The 19,977-nt window shown below is 43.7% G+C and overlaps 1 protein-coding gene across 1 annotated transcript in view; it reads left to right on the top strand.

Annotated features, from left to right (window-relative positions):
• Positions 1-18,861, top strand: part of PIK3AP1 (phosphoinositide-3-kinase adaptor protein 1) — a 123,921-nt gene extending 105,060 nt beyond the window's left edge. The window contains exons 14-17 of the mRNA XM_069568182.1: positions 1,021-1,176; positions 5,793-5,863; positions 7,063-7,181; positions 14,921-18,861. Of these exons, the coding sequence (XP_069424283.1) occupies positions 1,021-1,176; positions 5,793-5,863; positions 7,063-7,181; positions 14,921-14,978 (404 nt within the window). The 3' untranslated portion in view covers positions 14,979-18,861. The remainder of the gene's footprint in view (positions 1-1,020; positions 1,177-5,792; positions 5,864-7,062; positions 7,182-14,920) is intronic.
• Positions 18,862-19,977: the final 1,116 nt, after the last annotated feature.

Genomic DNA, 19,977 nt, shown 5'->3' with positions numbered 1-19,977 from the left:
ACAAAGGAATTGTCTTGCTGAATCTGTGGGGTCTCAAATCATTGATCAGCCTTGCAAGTCACAAAATCTTTCATGGACCTTATGAACCTCTTTCCATGAATTCTCTGGATCATTACTGTCATTTTGGACCACCCACCCTCCCTATGGGAGGCAACTGAGTCCTTAAGGGCCTGGACTTTGGAGCCTGGGTTCACATCCCAGCTATCCCACTTACCAGCTGCTTGACGGGGACTTGGGACATGCTACTTCACGTCTCTATACCTTAGTTTCTATTGAGCATGCTGACAATAGTATTTATTTCATGGGTGTTGGAGGATTGAAGGAGCTAAGAATATGGAGGCTCTTGGAACTATTCATGACGTACAGGGTAACCCAGTGTTACAAGCAATGGCATTCGTAACCCCTCCTTAGAAAAGGAAGAAATCAGAGGGGTTGGCTGACTAACTCAAGTTCCACAGTTGGTGAGTGGCAGAGCTGCGGCACCCATGAACATGTTAGTCGCTCAGTCGTGTCCAACTCCTTGCAACCCCATGGACTATAGCCCGCCAGGCTCCTCTGTCCATTAAATTCTCCAGGCAAGAATACTGGAGTGGGTAGCCCTTCCCTTCTCCAGGGCACCTTCCTGACCCAGGGATTGAACCCCAGTCTGGTGCATTGCAGGTGAATTCTTTACAGTCTGAGCCACCAACCTTTCCCTAATTGAACATTCTTTCTGTCACCTCATGCAAAAGCACTTCTCTGCCCTTTCCAACATCCCTCCACCCAACCTTCTGTCAGTGATTGCCATGCATGGTTCTGTGGAGCTTCAGTGCTGATTGGGCAGGGTCCCCACCCTCCTCCCCCTCCTTCCCCTCTACTCCTTTCCTTCTCCTTCCCCCCCTTGTCTTCCCCTCCTCCTCTGCTCTCCTTCCCCTCCCCTCCAGGTTCAGGGGAAGGAGGTGGGTAGAGAGGAAGCAGCTTTGCAATTTGGTAACTGGCATCCTGGTTCCTTAAAGCTGATCCCTTTCTCTCTAATTCCAGACTTGGAGATCACGGTCCCAATTCGGCACTCACAGCACCTGCCTGGGAAAGTGGAGTATGGAGTCTATGAGAGTGGCCCCAGGAAAAGCGTCTTCCCCGCAAGGACAGAGCTAAGACGAGGAGACTGGAAAACAGACAGTACCTCCAGCACAGCAAGTAAGCAGGTGGCCCCAGGTGCCTTCACAGCTGGACTCCAGCAGGCGAAACACGCTCTGTGATGAGCCCAGAAGATCTTAACTGGAGCCTGGTTTGGGCCTAGGAGGTGTAAGAAATGAGGGACATTTAGCCTGTGAGGTTTGCCTCTTTTTCAGGGCACAGAAGACTCTTTACACAAATATCCCCGGAAGGCAGATTGTGCGATAATTATTACTCTATCACGCTTATAAATGAAAAATGCTAGTAATAGTACTGGTTAATATTTATGGAGCATTTACTATCTGCTAAGCCTCTCCCACAGATTCTCTGATTTAATTCCCGTAATCACTCTGCAGGATAGGTACTATCACCTCTATTTACTGAGGAGGAAACAGGCAGCTTAGGGCCTTCCTCTAGGTTAAATAGCCAACAAGGGGTAGCGCTTGGATTTGAGCTCAGGCAGACTAGATCAGGGTCAAGACTCTTGCTTACTGTTCTTTTTGCTTCCACTGTGGTCAGGGAAAGGAAAAGGCACAAAGTCAAAAGCATTAGGTAACAGTGGATTCAGATTTGAGAATTCCAACTGTATAGGCAATTGAGGATCTGATTTGGAAATGTCTTCCTTTTGGCTTGAAAGCTTGAATAGGAGTCTGATTACAATAGACAATACCCGCTGATGTGCAGGCAGGAGCTGGGGCTTTGTTTCCGGATCCAGGGCAATGTTAACTGACTTCAGACACACCAGCTTCACAAGCCAAATAGACTGAGTTTCCCTGCTTTCATACATTTCAGTGTTAACAAAAGTGGCTAGGGGAAAAAAATAAAAGAGCAAGAGTCAAGCTGAATTTCAGGACTCAAAGTCTCCTTAAATGTCAGGTGGAAGACTGCCATGTGGAGGTAGGAACTGGAAGCTCATCTAACCCAGGGCTTCTTTATCTTTTCTCAATCACAAACCCCTTTGAGAATCTGACGTATGCTCTGAATGTCCTTCTTATAAAAATACACTTGCACGTGTTTTAACACACACACAATTATGCCCATCCATGGACTGAGGTCAAGAGCCTCTGAACTGTTCCTCCTTCTTACTTTGTTAGCAGAGTATTTGTAACCCAGAAAGGGAAGGAATTTTGCCCAAGGTCCCACAACCAGTCAATGGCAATAGGGGTAGAACCCTGCCCTTCCCTCTGCCACTGTTACCTGTTGAAACATACCCGAAGCATATCACACAGCCATGTTAAGTCTAGCCTTGATAGAGACGAAAATCTCCCCTTACATAATGAGGGCAATAATATATACTACCCCCTTGAGGCAAATTAGAGAATTCTGACAAGTTCAGCAATGGGAGAGGTTTTCCCAGTGATCACAGATGGCAGAGGAATCAAGGCAGGCAACCCATCTCAGATGTATTGTGGAGGAGGGAAGTGGTATAGATACTCTAGGGGTGAAGGCAGGGCTTTCTGGGGTAAGGGAAGGGGAAATTTAACAAGATAAACGTAGAATACTCATTTCAGGTTTGGATTCATTTAAACTATTTTATCTGTATGTTTTACTTTGAGTTACCTTGGAGTGAGAATAGAATGGAAAGCATAAACTCTGCTTTTCACCTTGTGTGGTGGTTTACTGTCCAGGGATCGCTAGCTTATTGGGTAAGAAAATGTTATTAAATGACAGACCAGAGGGTTTTATTTTACTCTGTGGCTGTAGATTGCATCCAGTCCCTGTTACTCAGTTATCTATTGCTGTGTAGCAAACTATCCAAAAATGCAATGGCTTTAAACATAATCATTTATTTCTGCCTGATTCTAAACTTGGCCAGGAGCCAGTGGCGATGGTCCACCTCTGCCCGGGCAGTCAGCTGGGGTCACTTGTGCAACTGTACTCAGCTGTAAGCTTGGCATGGACTGGAGCATCCATGATGGCCTCTTACTCTTCAGGGCCTCTCGTACATGGCCTCTAATTCAATAGCCTGAACTTCTTGTGTGATAACAAGACCCATAAAGGGAGCATTCCAGAAAAACAAGCCCCGGTGTGCAAGTGTTTATCAAGCTTTGCCTTACATCACACTTGATAATGTCATATTGGCCAAAGTGAGTCCCGTGGCTAAGCCAAGCGGGGTGTGAGGAGGAGGCCATACACAGGTGTGGATACTGGAGGTGGCGTCCTTGAGTCACTAACGGATAATCTGCCATCTTGAAATTGATGATGGTGATGATGATAGCTGCTGTAATTAATTAAATGCTTGCTCTTACAGGCTCTGTGCCAAGCATGTTACCATACGATCTCATTCTATACAGTAGTGTTCTGAGATCAGGAAACAGAGACATAGGTTAAACATCTAATCCTGGGTCACTTGACAATTAAGCAGAGGATCTGGGATTCACATACAGATCTTTCTGTGTACTCAACCCTGGGGACATATTTCCTTCCAAAGAGAGAGAGTTCACAGGGCAAGGAGAGAAATGAGGATAGTCCAGCTCTGAGTCACCAACAGCCCTTCAACCCCCAGCATCATGCCCTAAAAATCATGCCTTGAAAACAGCACCATTTTATTGTGCTGCAGCTGCCATCTCTTGGAAACTGTAGGAAAACAGTTTCAGGTTAAATCTAGTTATATCTAAAATTTTAAGCACAAGGTATTAGTGTTATGTTTAAGAGAACAAAAGTTTCATTAAAGAAAGACCATCGAGCTGCTTCCAGTTTGCGTGATTTAAGTTCCTTAACAGTCATATACATGATCATTTTTTTTCTCTCATTCATTCTCTATCAATATTGAGGACTGCTCTGTGCATGTGGAGCTAGACTGTACACTGGAGACATAAAGCTGAAAAAGAAACAGGGTCTGTCCTCTGGGAGCTTATAATGGAGGAGAAAAAGTGTAAAAAGAGTGTAAGTTATAGGCTTGTTTGATCCTTCTTCCCTGGTGACAGAAGCCTGGCAAGGTGTGGGTGCTGCCCCTTTCCCCCAACAAGAGTGAATGTGATGGGGGGCCAGGGCCAGAACCTCCTACCAACGGTGCCATCCAGGTGGACCAACCAGGTCATCGGCTTTGGAGAAGGGAGAGGGCCAGGGCAGATAAACCAGGAGTAAGGGTTCAAAGTCAAGCACTGGGGGTTAAAAATTCAACACCACCAAGAGAAAGAATAGTGAAGCTGGTGGGTATGAATTTCCAGGATCCTAGAATCAGCTCCTGGACACCTTTTTGCTCCCTCCCAGCAGATAATCTCTGGAAGGAGTCTGGTTCATTGTAAAGGAATAAGATAAACAATGATGAATGACATGGGAGGCTTGGCCCCACAGGGATGGAAGCCCATGCACAGGAGGGGTTACTTCCATTTGGGGGAATCAGGAAAGATTTTGATAGCATTTGTCCTGAGCATTAGAGCCTGAGGAGGTTTCAAATTTGTGGATGGAATGGGCTGGGGGAGTGGGAAGGAAAGGACGTTCTAGCTGAGCGAACAGTGTTATATGTGGGCAACTGGATAAAAAGACAGGGTCGTGTGTTCCTTAACTCTGAAACAAACTCTGAAACAAACTCTGAATCCCCTGGTTTATGGAAATATTTTGACACATTATCTTAAATTTAAAAATCTGCCTCCAAAAAATAATCCAAAATTGTAATCTCAACCTGCTTTTGTCCAGCTGGTATCTGAATTAATTAGGTCAAAGTTGATGACATAATGAAGTCAAAACTAAGACGATTTACCTATAAACTAATATAAGCAGTTACTTTGAGTGAAAATTCAGCTAAACCTAAGTGCTGGCAATACTGTTAACAGCATATATTGGAAAAATTAAAGTCAAGTTTTAGTTGATTAACTGTTAATCTTCCTTCTTCGCTGCCAAACCAGCACGTCCTTGAGCTCGTTCTAATGCTGTCTGGCCCAGTACAGTGGCCCATGACTGAATGTGATTATGTAAATCTGTTCATTAAAACTAAATAAAATTTAAAATTCAGTTCCTCAGTTGCACTGTGTCACATTAGCTACCAAACCGAAGAGCACACAACAGAACATTTCCAGAAAACTCAATTAGATAATGCTGTTTCAGTGATTTAGGTGATAAATCCTCTACTTACATCTCTAAGCAGCTGACCTCACACAGTCATAGTTCCTATCTGGAGTGTAAATTATACTTTTGAATTTGTGCTCTGTGTTTTGTGTCACACTGGCCCCCTTTTAGAAGGTATGTATACATGTGTGATACTTGCACGTGCTTGCTGTAATTCCTAAATAGGTAAAAAACATTAGTGACAAAGTTTGTTTGAAGATTTAAGAAACACCACTGAACAGGTGAGAAATAGAACGTCTCTGCTTCCTAGTGTGTCAAATCAAAGCACTAGCATCAGATAAGGTTTTCCTAGGGATTAAATGCGGTCGTGCTTTTAAAGCATAGAACGTGGGATGAGCTCTCGGGAAATGGTAGCTATAAAGCAAAAAGTGGTCATAAAAAGATGACCCATTTTTATGCTGAAAGAAAAACTGAACTCTAATAACATGGTATGTTATTAGACAGCAGCATTTTGAAGAATCCCGTAGTCGCAGCTTATGTACTGTTTCTATCAGTAAGTGCTAGATTTTTGCCTTTTACTTCATCTCGAGAGCCTGCACAGTCCAGCTGACTCTGTTTGCACCCTTTAGGCAGCGCAAGTAACCGGTCCAGCACCCGGAGCCTCCTCAGTGTGAGCAGCGGGATGGAGGGGGACAACGAGGTGAGAACTGGGGCACCCCCACCCTCATAGGTCTTTGTCTCAGGGGTCATTTCACTGCAGGAAAGAGAAATCCAAGAGAAAGAAGCCAGACACAAAAGGTCATCCACTGTGGGACTCCATTTATATGAGACGTCCAGAATAGGTCGATCCATTGAGATAGAAGGTTGGTTGTTACCAGGGCTGGGGATAGGGGAAACGGGGAGAAACTGCCTGAGGGATGCAGTGTTTCCTCCAGGGGGTGTCAGGAAAATGTCCGGGGACTAGACAGAAATGGTGGTTGCACGATATTGTGAACGTGCTGAATGGCACTGATTGTTCACTTTAAAATGATCGCTTTATGTTATATTAATTTCCCATTGATAAAAAGAGGAGAAGAAAGGGAGGGAAGGAGGGAGGGAGAGGGTTAAACCAAAAGGGGTGTCTGAGGGGGAACTGGGTGAGTGTCCAGGAATCCAGAGGTGTTGGTCACCTTTCTGGGCCTGGCTCAGGAGCGGCAGGCATGCAGAGGCGGGGCTGGCGGTTTGTGTCCCCCCACTACCACCCCCAGGCCACACACTCTTTGGTCTCCTTTTTCCTGTGGGTGTCTGCTTTTTCTCTTACCGCGCTTTTCTGCTTCTCCACGGGTAGGGGTCACATGAGTCACTGCCAACCCGGGAGACTCCCTGAAGTAGGATGCTAGGGTGGGCCACCCACCAGCACACAGCTTATATTATCCTGCGACAGAGGACCAATCACAGTCCCCGAAAGGGACTTCTGCTTAAAAAGAAAATTTCTCCAGCCCTACCTGGTTACCCTAGAGCAATGCTCCTCAAACTTTACTATGCATAAGGATTACTTAGGATCTTGTGAAGATGCAGGTGTGAGGTGGAGCCTGAAACCCTGTGGTTCTCATAAGCTGCCAGGTGATGCTTGCTGTTGGTGGCCCACAAATCACGCTGAGCAGCAAGGAATGAGAGCTCAGGTCACTAACAGTATCAATAACTCAGGCCCCAGCATCTCCTCAGTGACTCCGGTTGTCAGAGTCAGTGGGAAACTGTCCCCAGGGTTGCTGGGTTGTTGATTCTCAGTCAGTGAGTAACCTTCCACCCAAGCCTGGGGAGAGCTGAGGAGCTTGTGGGATGGCACTGTCCCGCTATGTTGCTGCTTAATGTCATCTTCAGCCTTCTCTCTCATCTTTTTTTTTTTTTTCTTTGCTGTAGGATAATGAAGCTCCCGAGGTTACCAGGAGTCGTAGTCCAGGCCCTCCACAAGTGGACAGCATGCCCACTGTGCCCCTTGAGAGGCCCCCCAGGGTGCCACCCCGCGCCGCCTCACAGAGGTAACAAGGAAGCTGACAGAACGTTTTTTTCCTTGCTCATTGAGTCTCAGGGCAGAGTAGGGTCTGGGGACATCTAAGGTGACCTAGGAGTGAGTACAGAGCTAAACTCGCTGAATGCGTACTTTGGACACATTTCAACGTGGACTCTTCATTCACTTAAGTGATGCTTTATTCACTTGCAGACTCTAAGTAACAAATTCAATATTTTGTCAGTGAAATACACTGGGAAAGGTCAACATTTTGCATATTTTTAAAATCTGTCTGGCTAGAATTCAACACCTGAATAATTAATCCCCTTGGTTGTATTGTGGGGACAGTGCTTCTGGAGGACCAGGAGACAAGAAGGAATTGAGGATGAAAATGCAGGTGAGAGGCAGTATGGTATTGTAGTGGGAAAACACCTCCTGGGAAGACCCCGGCAGCCTCTGGTGTACATGGATGAATTGTTTACCTTTCATGAGACTTTATTTCGGTGTCCAATAAATGGAGATAATGAATGGACTTCCTCACAGAGTTGTAAGGATTGAGTTTCTGGCCCCAAATAAGAGCACAACTGTCTGTGTGGTTCTTTATACAGAAGGATGAGCCTGTGGAGATTGGAGGCTGGGCATTAGACAAAAGAGTGTGACTGACTTATGGGGCTCTGATGTATGTTTGTGTTCTGGCTTCTGGCAGGAACCTTTTTGAGGTCTTATGGACCCACTGAAAAGGTGGTCAAAGCTAGCTTGTGTAACTGTCTGCTAAGGCAGAGAGGAACCTTTGGGAATAAAAGCCTAGGCTTGTCTTAGGAGTTTCTTTGATGTCTAAAATATAGTGTGCGGGTAAGGGGTGATTAACTAGTTTTTTTTTTTTTTTTTTTTTTTTACGTTTTGAATCTTTTAACTCAAATGAACCTCATCGTGAAATTTGTTGAGAAAGTGCCACAGGGAGGTTTTTCTTCTGTTTCTCTGGAAAGAGCAGCTGACTCTGCACTGAGGATCTCTCCACTTCTGTCTTTGCTGTTACCACTTTTCTGTGTGTTCCTGGCAACATTCACGTACTGACACTTGCTACCAAAACCTCCCACAGTCCCAAAATGCTTCACACTCACCAAACATGTTTCCCTGTTGTAGACTAGAGGTCACATACTAGAGCATTAGCCCTAGAAGGAACTTCAGTGATAATCTAGTCCTGTCTGCTGAATTTGCATTATGTTCTGTTACTTGAAAATTATATATAGTTGGTGATTAGGGAGGGATGTTTATGGAGAGCAGTTATGGTAATAAATGCTTGTATTTATTGGCACTTACTATGTGCTGGGTATTCTGGTAAACTCGCTAAATGCATTAACTCATTTAATTATCTCCACAACTTCAAGTGTTAGATGTTTAGAGTTATCCCACTTTGCAGAGACAGAAACTGGGATTGAGACTGGATGGAGACTTTATCTGTGTGATAAACCTAGGTGTGCCTGACTCCAGGGTCCAGTCATTTAGTTGCTGTGTTATACCTGTCCAAGGAGGTCCAGGTGTCCTGGGAGAAGATCTAAGACCTTTTATTCTTGAAGGTGAAGGAGGGAGTCATCTAATTGTTCCAAGATTAAAAAGAATGTCAGTCTTGAATGTAGAGCTTCAAAGACTCTGTGGAACCTTGTCTGCAGGAGAGAGAACAACTAGGGAAGTGGATTCCAGAAATTAAAGACTGGAAACGGGGATGCATTTAATGTGTAAAGAGAGATGGCATATTGAATTGTTTGGGAGATTCTGGAAGCATGTTGTGATAAACATGGGGAGAGGAAAAGGAGGAAAACACATTTGACTAAAGAAATGGTGTTTACAAAGAAATCTGTAATTGATAGAAAAAGGGTTTGGGCCCATTTTTGGTGTGAAGATTGGAAAAGATGCAGTTTTTCTGAAATTGTATATAATGTTCATAATGAAATGAGGAGATGTTTGAGCGACGAATAACACGGGCCTTTGTCCTGAGTGCTTGACCCACTGATGGATAAGAGGGGAGGCTGACTGGATATTTTCCACTTCACTTCCAGATCTGGGAACTGGCAACTCTTCCTCCTTTATGTTCTCCTGAACTTCCCTCCCCAAACAGCACATCCCACTCATCACTCTCTCCAGTCCTGGTCCCTTCCTCTCCTCACTCTGCATGCTGTCCCCAGAGCTTGAACTGTCAGCTCCAAGTCCAAATCCATCTCTACCTTGGTTTTCTATTTCCTGCTCTTTGCTGGGGACCTCACTAGGGGTCCCAGAGATCTCAAGTTCAGTTCAGTTCAGTCACTCAGTCGTGCCCGACTCTTTGCGATCCCATGAACCGCAGCACGCCAGGCCTCCTTGTCCATCACCAACTCCTGGAGTCCACCCAAACCCATGTCCATTGTGTTGGTGATGCCATCCAACCATCTTATCCTCTGTCGTCCCCTTCTCCTTCTGCCCTCAATCTTTCCCAGCATCAGGGTCTTTTCAAATGAGTCAGCTCTCTGCATCAGGTGGCCAAAGTATTGGAGTTACAGCTTCAACATCAGTCCCTCCAATGAACAGCCAGGACTGATCTCCTTTAGGATGAACTGGTTGGATCTCTTTGCAGTCCAAGGGACTCTCAAGAGTCTTCTCCAACACCACAGTTCAAAAGCATCAATTCTTCGGTGCTCAGCTTTCTTCAAAGTCCAAGTCTCACATCCATACATGACCACTGGAAAAGCCATAGCCTCGACTAGATGGACCTTTGTTGGCAAAGTAATGTCTCTGCTTTTTACTATGCTGTCTAGGTTGGTCATAACTTTCCTTCCAAGGAGCAAGCGTCTTTTAATTTCATGGCTGCATTCACCATCCGCAGTGATTTTGGAGCCCAGAAAAATAAAGTCAGCCACTGTTTCCACTGTTTCCCCATCTATTTGCCATGAAGTGATGAGACCGGATGCCATATCTTCGTTTTCTGAATGTTGAGCTTTTCTGGCTGGGAAGTCATGAGAAGAAGGCAGTTCGGGGCAGAGGAAGGCAAATGGGATGATGAGTTCAGGTTTTACACTCATGTTTTGATATCTCGTGAGTGCAAAAACGGAACTCATCGTCCCTCCTGCCTTCCTCTGCCCCGAACTGTCTTCTTCTCATGACTTCCCAGCCAGGGACATGACACTATTTTCTTTCTTCCCCAAGTCCCTAACCCCGAAGACAGCCTCCATTCTTGCTCCTTTGCAGCTCCCCAGGCTCTGTTCACTCTGCTGCCCTTGCAGCTCTCAGATCCACCCCCTCCTCTCCATCTGCCCATGCCTAAGTTCATCCCTGCATTTACTTCCCTGCTTCCAGTCAGTCCCTCCTCCGCATTGCACAAGAGTGCACACTCTAGAACAGCAATAGCTGATGATGTCACTTCCTGGCATAAAAGCCTTGCATTTACTTCTGTATTTTTTTAGCATACTGTAGCCCTAAGTCCCATCTCTCTCCTGTATTCACTGATGTTTCACTCCTTAAGCATTGCTAGTGAGCTGTGCCATTTTGTATGGTCTTTGCCCAATCTGTTCCTTTTGCCTAGAATGCTGTCTTCCTACTCCTTTCCAATCTCTGCTTAGAAGATTCCTACACATCCTTTAGGACTCTGTTGAAACTTCACCTCTTCTTTGAAGCTTCCCCTGATGTTCCTCTGCAGTGTGAACCTTCTGTGTTCCCCAAATACCACAGGGAGGCCTGGCGTGCTGCGATTCATGGGGTCGCAAAGAGTTGGACACGACTACGCGACTGAACTGAACTGAACCGAACTCACTCCACATCATGGCCCTTGTTTGCATATCTATCTCCCCAAGTAGATGGTAAACCTCAAAATGATAAAGACTGTTTTGATTTTAAAAGTTTTTTCTACTCTCCCCAGTGCAATATGGAGTTAACTCAGTAGTTGGCACATGCTAGGAACTTAGCAAATATTTATCATGCAAGTAAGTGAATGGGCAGATGATAGATTGGTACTGATTGGGTTGACAGCTAGCCATCAAGTCATGTACCGCAGTGCAGGTGGGTTACACATTAGAAGAAAGAAGTTTCACATTCCCACAGGCTATAAGTTCCCAAAGACTTCAAAGTTAGGGAAGGCAGATGGTGACATGAACAGGAGCAGATGCATTATATCCTTGTGTGGTGTTTCCCTTGCAGTTCCCACAGAGTGGGCAGCTGACAGTGTCACATTCTTCATAGGTATAAAGTCCTGCCAGTAGAGAAAAAAAGCCAATGTCTTGCTGAGACATTGCCCCTTTGTTTTTGAATATGTTTTGCTGTTTACTAGTGATTTTGCCAATCACGATGGGCTTCCCAGGTGGTGCAGTGGTAAAAAAAAAATCCTCCTGCCAATGCAGGAGAAGCAAGAGATGCAGGTTTGATCCCTGGGTGAGGAAGATCCCCTAGAGAAGGAAATGGCAACCCACTCCAGTATTCTTGCCTAGAAAATTCCGTGGACAGAGGAGCCTGGTGGGCTATAGTCCATGGAGTTGCAAAGAGTCAGACACGACTGAGCACAATGAGCTCAGCACAACAATCTGTGCACTCCTCTTTAAGGCACAGCCTAGGTACTGACAAATCAGAGCATATTTCTGAAGGCCTCCTGGAGTACCAAGAGTTAACCTTTTAGCTGCATGGACTTCCCTGGTGGCTCAGCTGGTAAAGAATCAGCCTGCAATGTGGGAGACCTGGGTTCGATCCCTGGGTTGGGAAGATCCCCTGGAGAAGGGAAAGGCTACCCACTCCAGTATTCTGGCCTGGAGAATTCCATGGACTGTATAGTCCATGGGGTCGCAAAAAGTCAAGCACGACTGAGCGACTTTCACTTGTAAAGATCTCTGTGGAATCCCTAGGCAGGAGCAGAGGGAGTGGTCAGAAAGTAAGGGGACTTGGACCTGAGGCTATTTACTAATAGGGAAGCTTAAAAATATTTTTTAACAATGTTGTGATCATACAAAAGGATACTATCTAAATAACAGACCTGCTTTAAAACAATGTTGACCAACATTAGAACTGCTGGGTTCTTGAACCAAAGTTATCACCTCAACACGGAGGAGAAAGCAGCCAGTGCCCAGGTCTCTGGACTGGACAATCCTGTGTCCAGCTCCAGCTTCCCAGTGTCCTTGGAGGCCGTTTCCCCATGGACCACCCCTCAATTCTGATCTGATACATTTTACTTCTGTGGTTCTGATATGTCTATAATCACAAATCCATTCCCAAAGACAGGGCTTCCAACCTTTAGCTGGGCTGTTCACCAGAAAGAAATATTGGAGATGGTTTGTTTGCTGCTGCTGCTGCTAAGTTGCTTCAGTCGTGTCTGACTCTGTGAGACCCCATAGATGGCAGCCCACCAGACTCTTCTGTCCCAGGGATTCTCCAGGCAAGAATACTGGAGTAGGTTGCCATGTCCTTCTCCAATGTATGCAAGCATGCTAAGTCGGTTCAGTCGTGTCTGACTCTGTGCGACCCCATGGACAGCAGCCCACCAGGCTCCTCTGTCCACAGAACTCTCCAGGCAAGAGTGCTGGAGCGGGGTGCCATTTCCCTCTCCAGGTTTGCTTGCAGACCTGCTCAGTTGCAGAGTGGGTCAACAGAGGAAGAGTGACCAGGAGGGAATCGTGCCTCTGTTTGTGATGGAAGGTAAAATGTAAGGCTCGTGGGGCATACATGGGGAGAAGGTCTAAGAACAGGTCTTTCACCACAAATAATAAAATTATTAGCTTTACCTCTTGAGTGCCTACTCTAAGCCAGAAAGTGCTGTCCACACATTACTCCAGTGTGGGCATCTTTACCTCTGTCTGGCAGATGAGAAACAGAGAGGTTTGAACTTGTTGAACTTGTCCTTCAGATGTGTGCATGAATGCCTCTGTCATGCATTCATAGGTTACGAACATCCCCTTACAAAACATTCGGTACAGTGCACTGACTTTCCCTAATGTCTGCCTCATCCATTATAGTCTCAGCACTTTGAGGGTGGGATCAATGCCCACTTTACTTACTGTTATATCCCACATCAGAGGTTAATGCATAGTAGATATATGTTTGTTGAGAGGAAGGAAGGAAACCATCAAGCCAGCCTCAGCTCATTTAGGTGATGACTGCTAACACCGAAGGGTTCTTCAGCTTTCTCCTCTAAGCTCATGGTTCATAGGGCAAGTTGGGGCAATGGAAGGAGACTGTTTTCTCTGGATAAAGAGACAACCACACAAAACCTTCTACTCCCAGGTGCCACTGTAGGACCTCTTGAGGATATCTGTTGTTATTATTTTCTATTTCTGCCTCCCTCTCTGCCTTCTGAGATGGCCGGTCTTTTTCCAGCTCCTTTATCGTTTCCTTGACCTACGCAAAACTTGCATTCAAGAGACATTTAATAAATATTTACTCATCGATTCATTCAATCAAGTATGCAGTTCCAGGGTAGCACAGTTCAATTACAGCACTTGACAAAGTGCTCTTTCTTGACTTATTGACTTGCTTCCAAGAGAATTAAATATTGGTTTTACAGCACACATATGGAAATACCGTCTCGATTGTTGAACCTCTTGTAAATACATTCCCCCAGGTCTATCTGGAGTGTCGTTTAGCACTGTTCAAAAACCAACTAGGCTAATGTGGAGGGAGGCTTCCAGGTAAGCGGAGGTGGAGTTGAGACAACACTGAGTGATCCCAAGTAGAAGTAGTTGTGAGAAGCTGACTTCAGAAATTAAGTCCTCTCTCAAGGGATCTCCCTACTGCAGTGTGTCTGCTGCCTGGCTGCATATTTGAATCACTGGAGTTTTAAAATATAGATTTTATTATTATTTAGGTGTGGCAAGGCGAGCATATCAGGAGACAACTGCCATTGAATAGGTGGTCTGTTATACTTCTAGATCTCAAGAGGAGGCAGGCATATTATGCTGGGGCGGGACACACAGGAAAGCCCCAGGTTTAGGCAGGAGAGAGGGCAGGTAGGGGAGAAAGAAGGGCAGGAACTTTTCTTGTGGGTTCTGCAGGAAGGAACCAATGAGGCAGGCTAGAGAGATTTAGGATTGGCTAGTTTGAGAAATTTCTGCAGGCTTTGGGGCTCAGGGGCTGTCTCCAGTTGTCCGACACCTGGCCCTGGGGTGATTAGGGCAATTGGATAGAGGCCTGGACTTTGAGAGTCCCAGTGCTGGAGGGGATTGGGATATGGACTCTAGATTGGTTAGTCTGCATGTGAAATGTGTGCTAACTGCAGGCTATTTAGAGGAATTAGCTTACCCTCAGAGGGGCAGGCCTTCCAGGATCAGCCAGGACACGGATGTCAAAGCTTCACAAAATAAGTGAAAGTGAAAGTGAAGTCGCTCAGTCGTGTCCGACTCTTTGCAACCCCATGGACTGTAGCCCACCAAGCTCCTCCGTCCCTGGGATTCTCCAGGCAAGAATCCTGGAGTGGGGTGCCATTTCCAAACCACATGGCTAATGCAACTGGCTGAAGGAGGAACACGATTTGCATGTCGTCATGCCTGAGCCTTATCCTCCAGAGATTATGATGGAATAGGTCTGGGATTGAGCCTGGGAACTGGTATTTTTCAAAGCCCCCCACCCCGAGTGATTCTAATGTTGGCTAGGATTGCAATCCACAGATCAGCATTTATGCCACTGAAAGGTCCGTATGTGTCTCCAGTTTTATTAATTGAAGGATGTGTCCTTTGCATAGTATACCAAGTTTGCAACAAATCATGGATTCCTAAGAAGTAGTTCATCAAATCTGTTTGATCATAATTGCTTTGTTTTTCATTTCAGGCCTCCGACCAGGGAGACCTTCCATCCTCCTCCACCTGTACCACCCAGAGGTCGCTGATTCCACCTCCTTAAGGCTACCTCCTTCTGGACTTTGAGACTTGCAGTTTTCAGCCTGTTAATGATGTCTTCATGCTGAGTTTTATGGCCTGACCACTGACCTTAAGACCCACTCTCATCACTGATATTGCTGCAGCCCTGCTGGTTTGGGCTTACCCTGAAGAAGATATTATTAAGGCACAAAGAATCGAAAACTAAGAACTTCATTCACCATCATCTATTGATCCATATCCTCGTTTGCCAAAAGGATGATGACTTAATTGGAACTAGACTAATTTGGGATGTCAGGAGCCTGAAAGATTGATCAGAAATGTACAAGTGATTTTACAGAAATGCACTTATATTAGGTCTTACTTATTTGCTAGTCCAATCTAACTTCTGTGGTTATGATTTAAAACTTACAGTATTCAAGCAAGAAGGTATATCCTAATCTTTAAATGATTCTTCCTTCAGCTTTTCTATAGCTTCAGGAGTGTGTTTAAATGCCAGGGCTGGTCACATACAGCAAACTCAAAAGGACTTTAGAGAAGGATTAGTCCTAACTCCTTTTAGATAGAAGGAAAATCTAATTTCACTGAAGCCTGGAGCCAAGAGTACTCAGTTGGTTAGAGGAAGAGGTGGGTCTAGAATCTGGACCTGCTGATTCCAGGTCATCATACTTCCCATATCCAAATGGCCAAGCTCTCTCCCTCAAAAGATGCCCAGATGCAGAAATGTATTCAGTGACTATTGACCTTCTAGAAGTTTCCTTTTTCCATATCTCCCAGGTATGGAACTATCAAGCATTTGGGGCATTTATAATTCAGTATGCTTGCCAAGGAACATCTAAAAATGGTTGGGAACCGGAAGCTTGGCATGCCAGGGGCCCCACTCATTGCTCTGCATCCTTTACAGACCTTAGTTCTGACCATCAGAGATAGGGGGGGTCCTTGAATTTCACTCTGCTGAGGGGTCAGAAGAAGAAGGAAGACCTTAAAATAGAAATAGTCTTCTGTTTTACTATACACTTGTTATTAACACCAGGTTTGGGAAATCTGTGCAGAGAATGTAGACCCTTAGGTATATCATTAATTTTGAGCTCTTAGCACAGAAATCTACCTTGAAAATACAGGTCTTTAATTTGATGCTTAAATATACAGTAAAATTAGTATCCGACCCATTTCTTTAAAAATTATCAGAAATCTGATGGTTCTCCATGAAATTATTCTCCATCCACACAAAGATATAAAAACTATACTATTAAAGATCCATTTAAGTACAGTTTTATTGAGTCCTTTTCTAATGATGAATGGTTCTTTTTCAGTCGAATTCCTCAGTTCAGCAAACAATGATTGAGTGAAGTTAATAGCTTCTGGGATCTTGGGTTTTTGTTTTTCTGCTTTTTTTTTTTTCCTGACATAAAACACACTATTGGCACTGGCCTTGAAGAGAGCATTTGTGCAAATTACCTACCACAATTCCTGGCACACAGTAGCTGTTTTGGAATGGTCCCTTTACTCTCCTTGTCACTTATCTGGGAGAAATAAGGAAATATGAGATAAAAGGAGAACAAGAAGTATAAGACTGGTATTCCTCTTATTTATAGACAGTCTCTATTTTAAGCATGCTTGATCTTGATAAAGCTATACTTTAAAAAATATTTAATGCCTCTAAGCCTCCTTTTGGATGCCAAATTTAATTTTTTAAAGATTCTTTGATAAATAAACATTTAGATCAGTAACATGGCAAAACCTACTGCTAGCCAATGGTGTTACCATCTTTGTATGCACATCACTGTGTAATATTGGAATATTTTATGGCATTTTATTCTTGTAGGAAAATAAGTGGAAAACATAAAATTGAAAGTACTTATGAGAAATCTGGGTTTCATAAATATGGTACACTCGAGATGTGGGCTGAAATGATCAGGAGTGCCAAGTCAAAAATGGCAAGTCTTAAATCCTCATCAAATGCTCACTGAACATCCAAAATGATTGTGTGTAAAAGAAGAAAATGAAAAATTTGTATGAAGCATGGGGACCATGTTATCAAAGAATATTTCTAAATGATGGGGTGAAATCTTTCATTCTCCAGAAACAGAATCACTCATTTAAATTTACTCAATTTAAATTTACTTGATTTAAATTTACTCAAATTAAATTTACTTAATTTAAATTTACTCAATTTCCACATACTCAACCTTAGTATACATTTTTAGGAATACAGTATGTAGCAAAACCATGAATTTAAGTACAATGAGAATCAGAAACTAAATTATAACTAGGTATCCAAAGAGACGATTAAAAAGTTCCCTACCTGATGCCTCTCCTTCCCCAAAATTTTACAAACTGGCTCAATAGACAGTGAAGCTGTTAGTCATATTCACTGCCATTGCCTTTGCCTCTAACTGTGCAGGGTACACTGTCCTCCAGTTCCCAGTCCAGCACTGTTCCTTCATCTTATGTTAAAACCTGTGAGCAGATAACCCAACTATATGAGCAACAAAGTATGAATACTGAGAGACTCTAAACAGGAGGTTTGTATTACAGTCAAATAATTTAACTTGACATATTTAATAATGTGAATAATCCCTAAGGCTTTGCCATAATTAGATAAAGTAATAGTATGTAAATGACTTAAATGAATATTTTTCACATCAAGCTAAGTTACCTGCTCCTTCCCCTTCCTTTTGTCTTTCTTTGTTATTAAAAAACAGGGATCCTAGTCTACTTTACTGGGATTTCTAGATCCCTCTCCCATTTGCTCTAGGAAGTAAGTTGGTTTTCTATGCTTGTCTTTCAAAGAATACTGTGTGGATTTGCAACTGGTTGGCTGAGGAAGCATTAGTAACGGATTTATTTCTAAGAAAGACAAGTAGCTAATTTGGATATCTCTAGAAGATTCATCCTAGAAATCGATCCTCAATTTTGAGGACTCTGACTGTATAAATATTTGCTTTGGTTTGATAAACAAATTGTGTTCTATTAATTTCCAAGTATAATAAGTTATTAAGAATAAAAAATGGTGTTCTCCATTCATTCCCGTGGCCAGATACTATGTTCACCAGAGTGGTGAGAGGATGAGTAGGAGGTTGAAAGATATATTCTGAATTCTGAGCACAACTCAGAATTAGTTTTCTCATAGAAACTGTAATAAATTGTGGGTTCCCTGGCTAGCCTGCCAAAGCCCATTTAAAGTGTCTTAGCTAGCCATGCAGTAAGAGTTAGCATGATGCAGGGAAAGAACATTGGCTTGAAAGTCAGGAAAATGATTTTATTTTGGACTGCTGCTGACTTGATGAATTCGCCTACCTTGACTACCCATCATCTGTAAAATAAAATGTTTTGTGTTTAGTAATAACCTAAGTCCCTTCAACTCTTTAAGTTTAGGAGTAAGGCTAGGGGTGAGGAATCACTCATTCTGAAGAAGGAAGGGGACAACCATACTGGAGTGACCACCTAGTTAGCAAGGGGTCTTATTATGTGGCAGCTCCTGTTCCATGCCCTCTATCGTTGGGTATGACAGATCAGCTAAAAGAAATGTGTGAGAAACAGTAAAATGGGAGCTTCGTTGTATCATAATACAGTAACTTATAATAGCCTTAGTTGTTCTTTGGTCTAAGAACCAAAAGTTTTAAGCGATTGCTTCCTAAAGAAAGAATTCAAAACAATTTTAGAGTTCCTCGGTATCTAGAACATTTCAGCTAGAACAGAAAAGGTAGAGGCAGAAGGTGATAAATAGCAATAGAAAAGTAGGTTACTAGCAAGGCAAACATAACAAAGTAGAAAGAAGAAATAGAATTTCAAAGAAAAGGTAGCTGAGGATGGAAATCAGAAGATATTTTGTCATCTATAGACCAAACTTTTGATGGTTGTGTTTACCAAAAATAAAAGATTGAAACTGGTTTTCTGGATCATTCGGTAGTCATAAACTCCTTAACTGATTGAGTCTTATTAGAACTAACACAAAAAAAGAGGTTTTACAACCATTTTGGAGCGATTGCCTTTCACTGGCATTTTCCCCCTCAATCTTTTTGGTGTCAGGGAAGGAGGTCATTAATCTAGATGAAGAAATTAATGAAATAAGACATCAATGTTTTTCACTTCCCAGTTTGGCAGAACAACCCTGATTTTGATGGTGCCCTTGAGTACTAATGATTTTTTTAAAAATATATTTACTTATATATTTTGCTGTGCTTTGTTTTGGTCTCTGTTGCTCTGCATGGGCCTCTTCTAGCTGTGGAGAGTGGGGGATACTCTCTAGTTATTGTGTGTGGACTCACTCATTGCGGCGGCTTCTCTTGTTGGAGAGCACAGGCTCCAGGCACATGGCTTCAGTAGCTGCAGGCTCCAGAGCGCAGGCTTGATAATTACATGGTGCGTGGGCTTAGCTGCCCCGTGGCATGTGGGATCTTCCTAGACCAGGGATCGAACTGGTGTCCATTGCATTGCACTCTTAACCACTGGACCACCGGGGAAGCCCAGTACTGATTTTTGAGCCTTGAGGTCATCAGGCTCCAAGAATCTTTGAAGCCATATTCCTTTTCCTCTAGTTACTTTATCTCCTATTCTTTCTTCCCAAGCCGACTCGTTATCAGACTTTTAATCACCTAAAGCTATTTATCATTTCCTTGCACGTACCAGAGTTCCTGGCACATAACAGTTGTTCAATAAATATTCCTTGCATTAATGGCCCTATATGCTCTTTCCCTCATTAAACTTTCCCAAATATGCCACCAAAACAGGGTCTGCTTTTCTCTTCTTGCTCATTGTTCATATTGCCTTTTGCACATTTGCACTGTTGGTCACATTTTGTGCGATTCCTTTTTTGTACACTGCTATGCCTGTTGTCTGTTATGTGTGTGAAGTTTCCTAGTTCTAAGTCTACACTCCCCAAATGAATACTTTTTCTTGTGTCCTCCCTTACTCAGTTGTGTCCGACTCTTTGTGACCCCCATGGACTGTAGCCCGCCAGGGTCCTCTGTCCATGGAATTCTCCAAGCAAGAATATTGGAGTGGGCT

This window comes from Ovis canadensis, chromosome 22, assembly GCF_042477335.2.
Source record: "Ovis canadensis isolate MfBH-ARS-UI-01 breed Bighorn chromosome 22, ARS-UI_OviCan_v2, whole genome shotgun sequence".
Taxonomy (NCBI): domain Eukaryota; kingdom Metazoa; phylum Chordata; class Mammalia; order Artiodactyla; family Bovidae; genus Ovis; species Ovis canadensis.
This window is presented reverse-complemented; position numbering and strand designations above follow the sequence as displayed.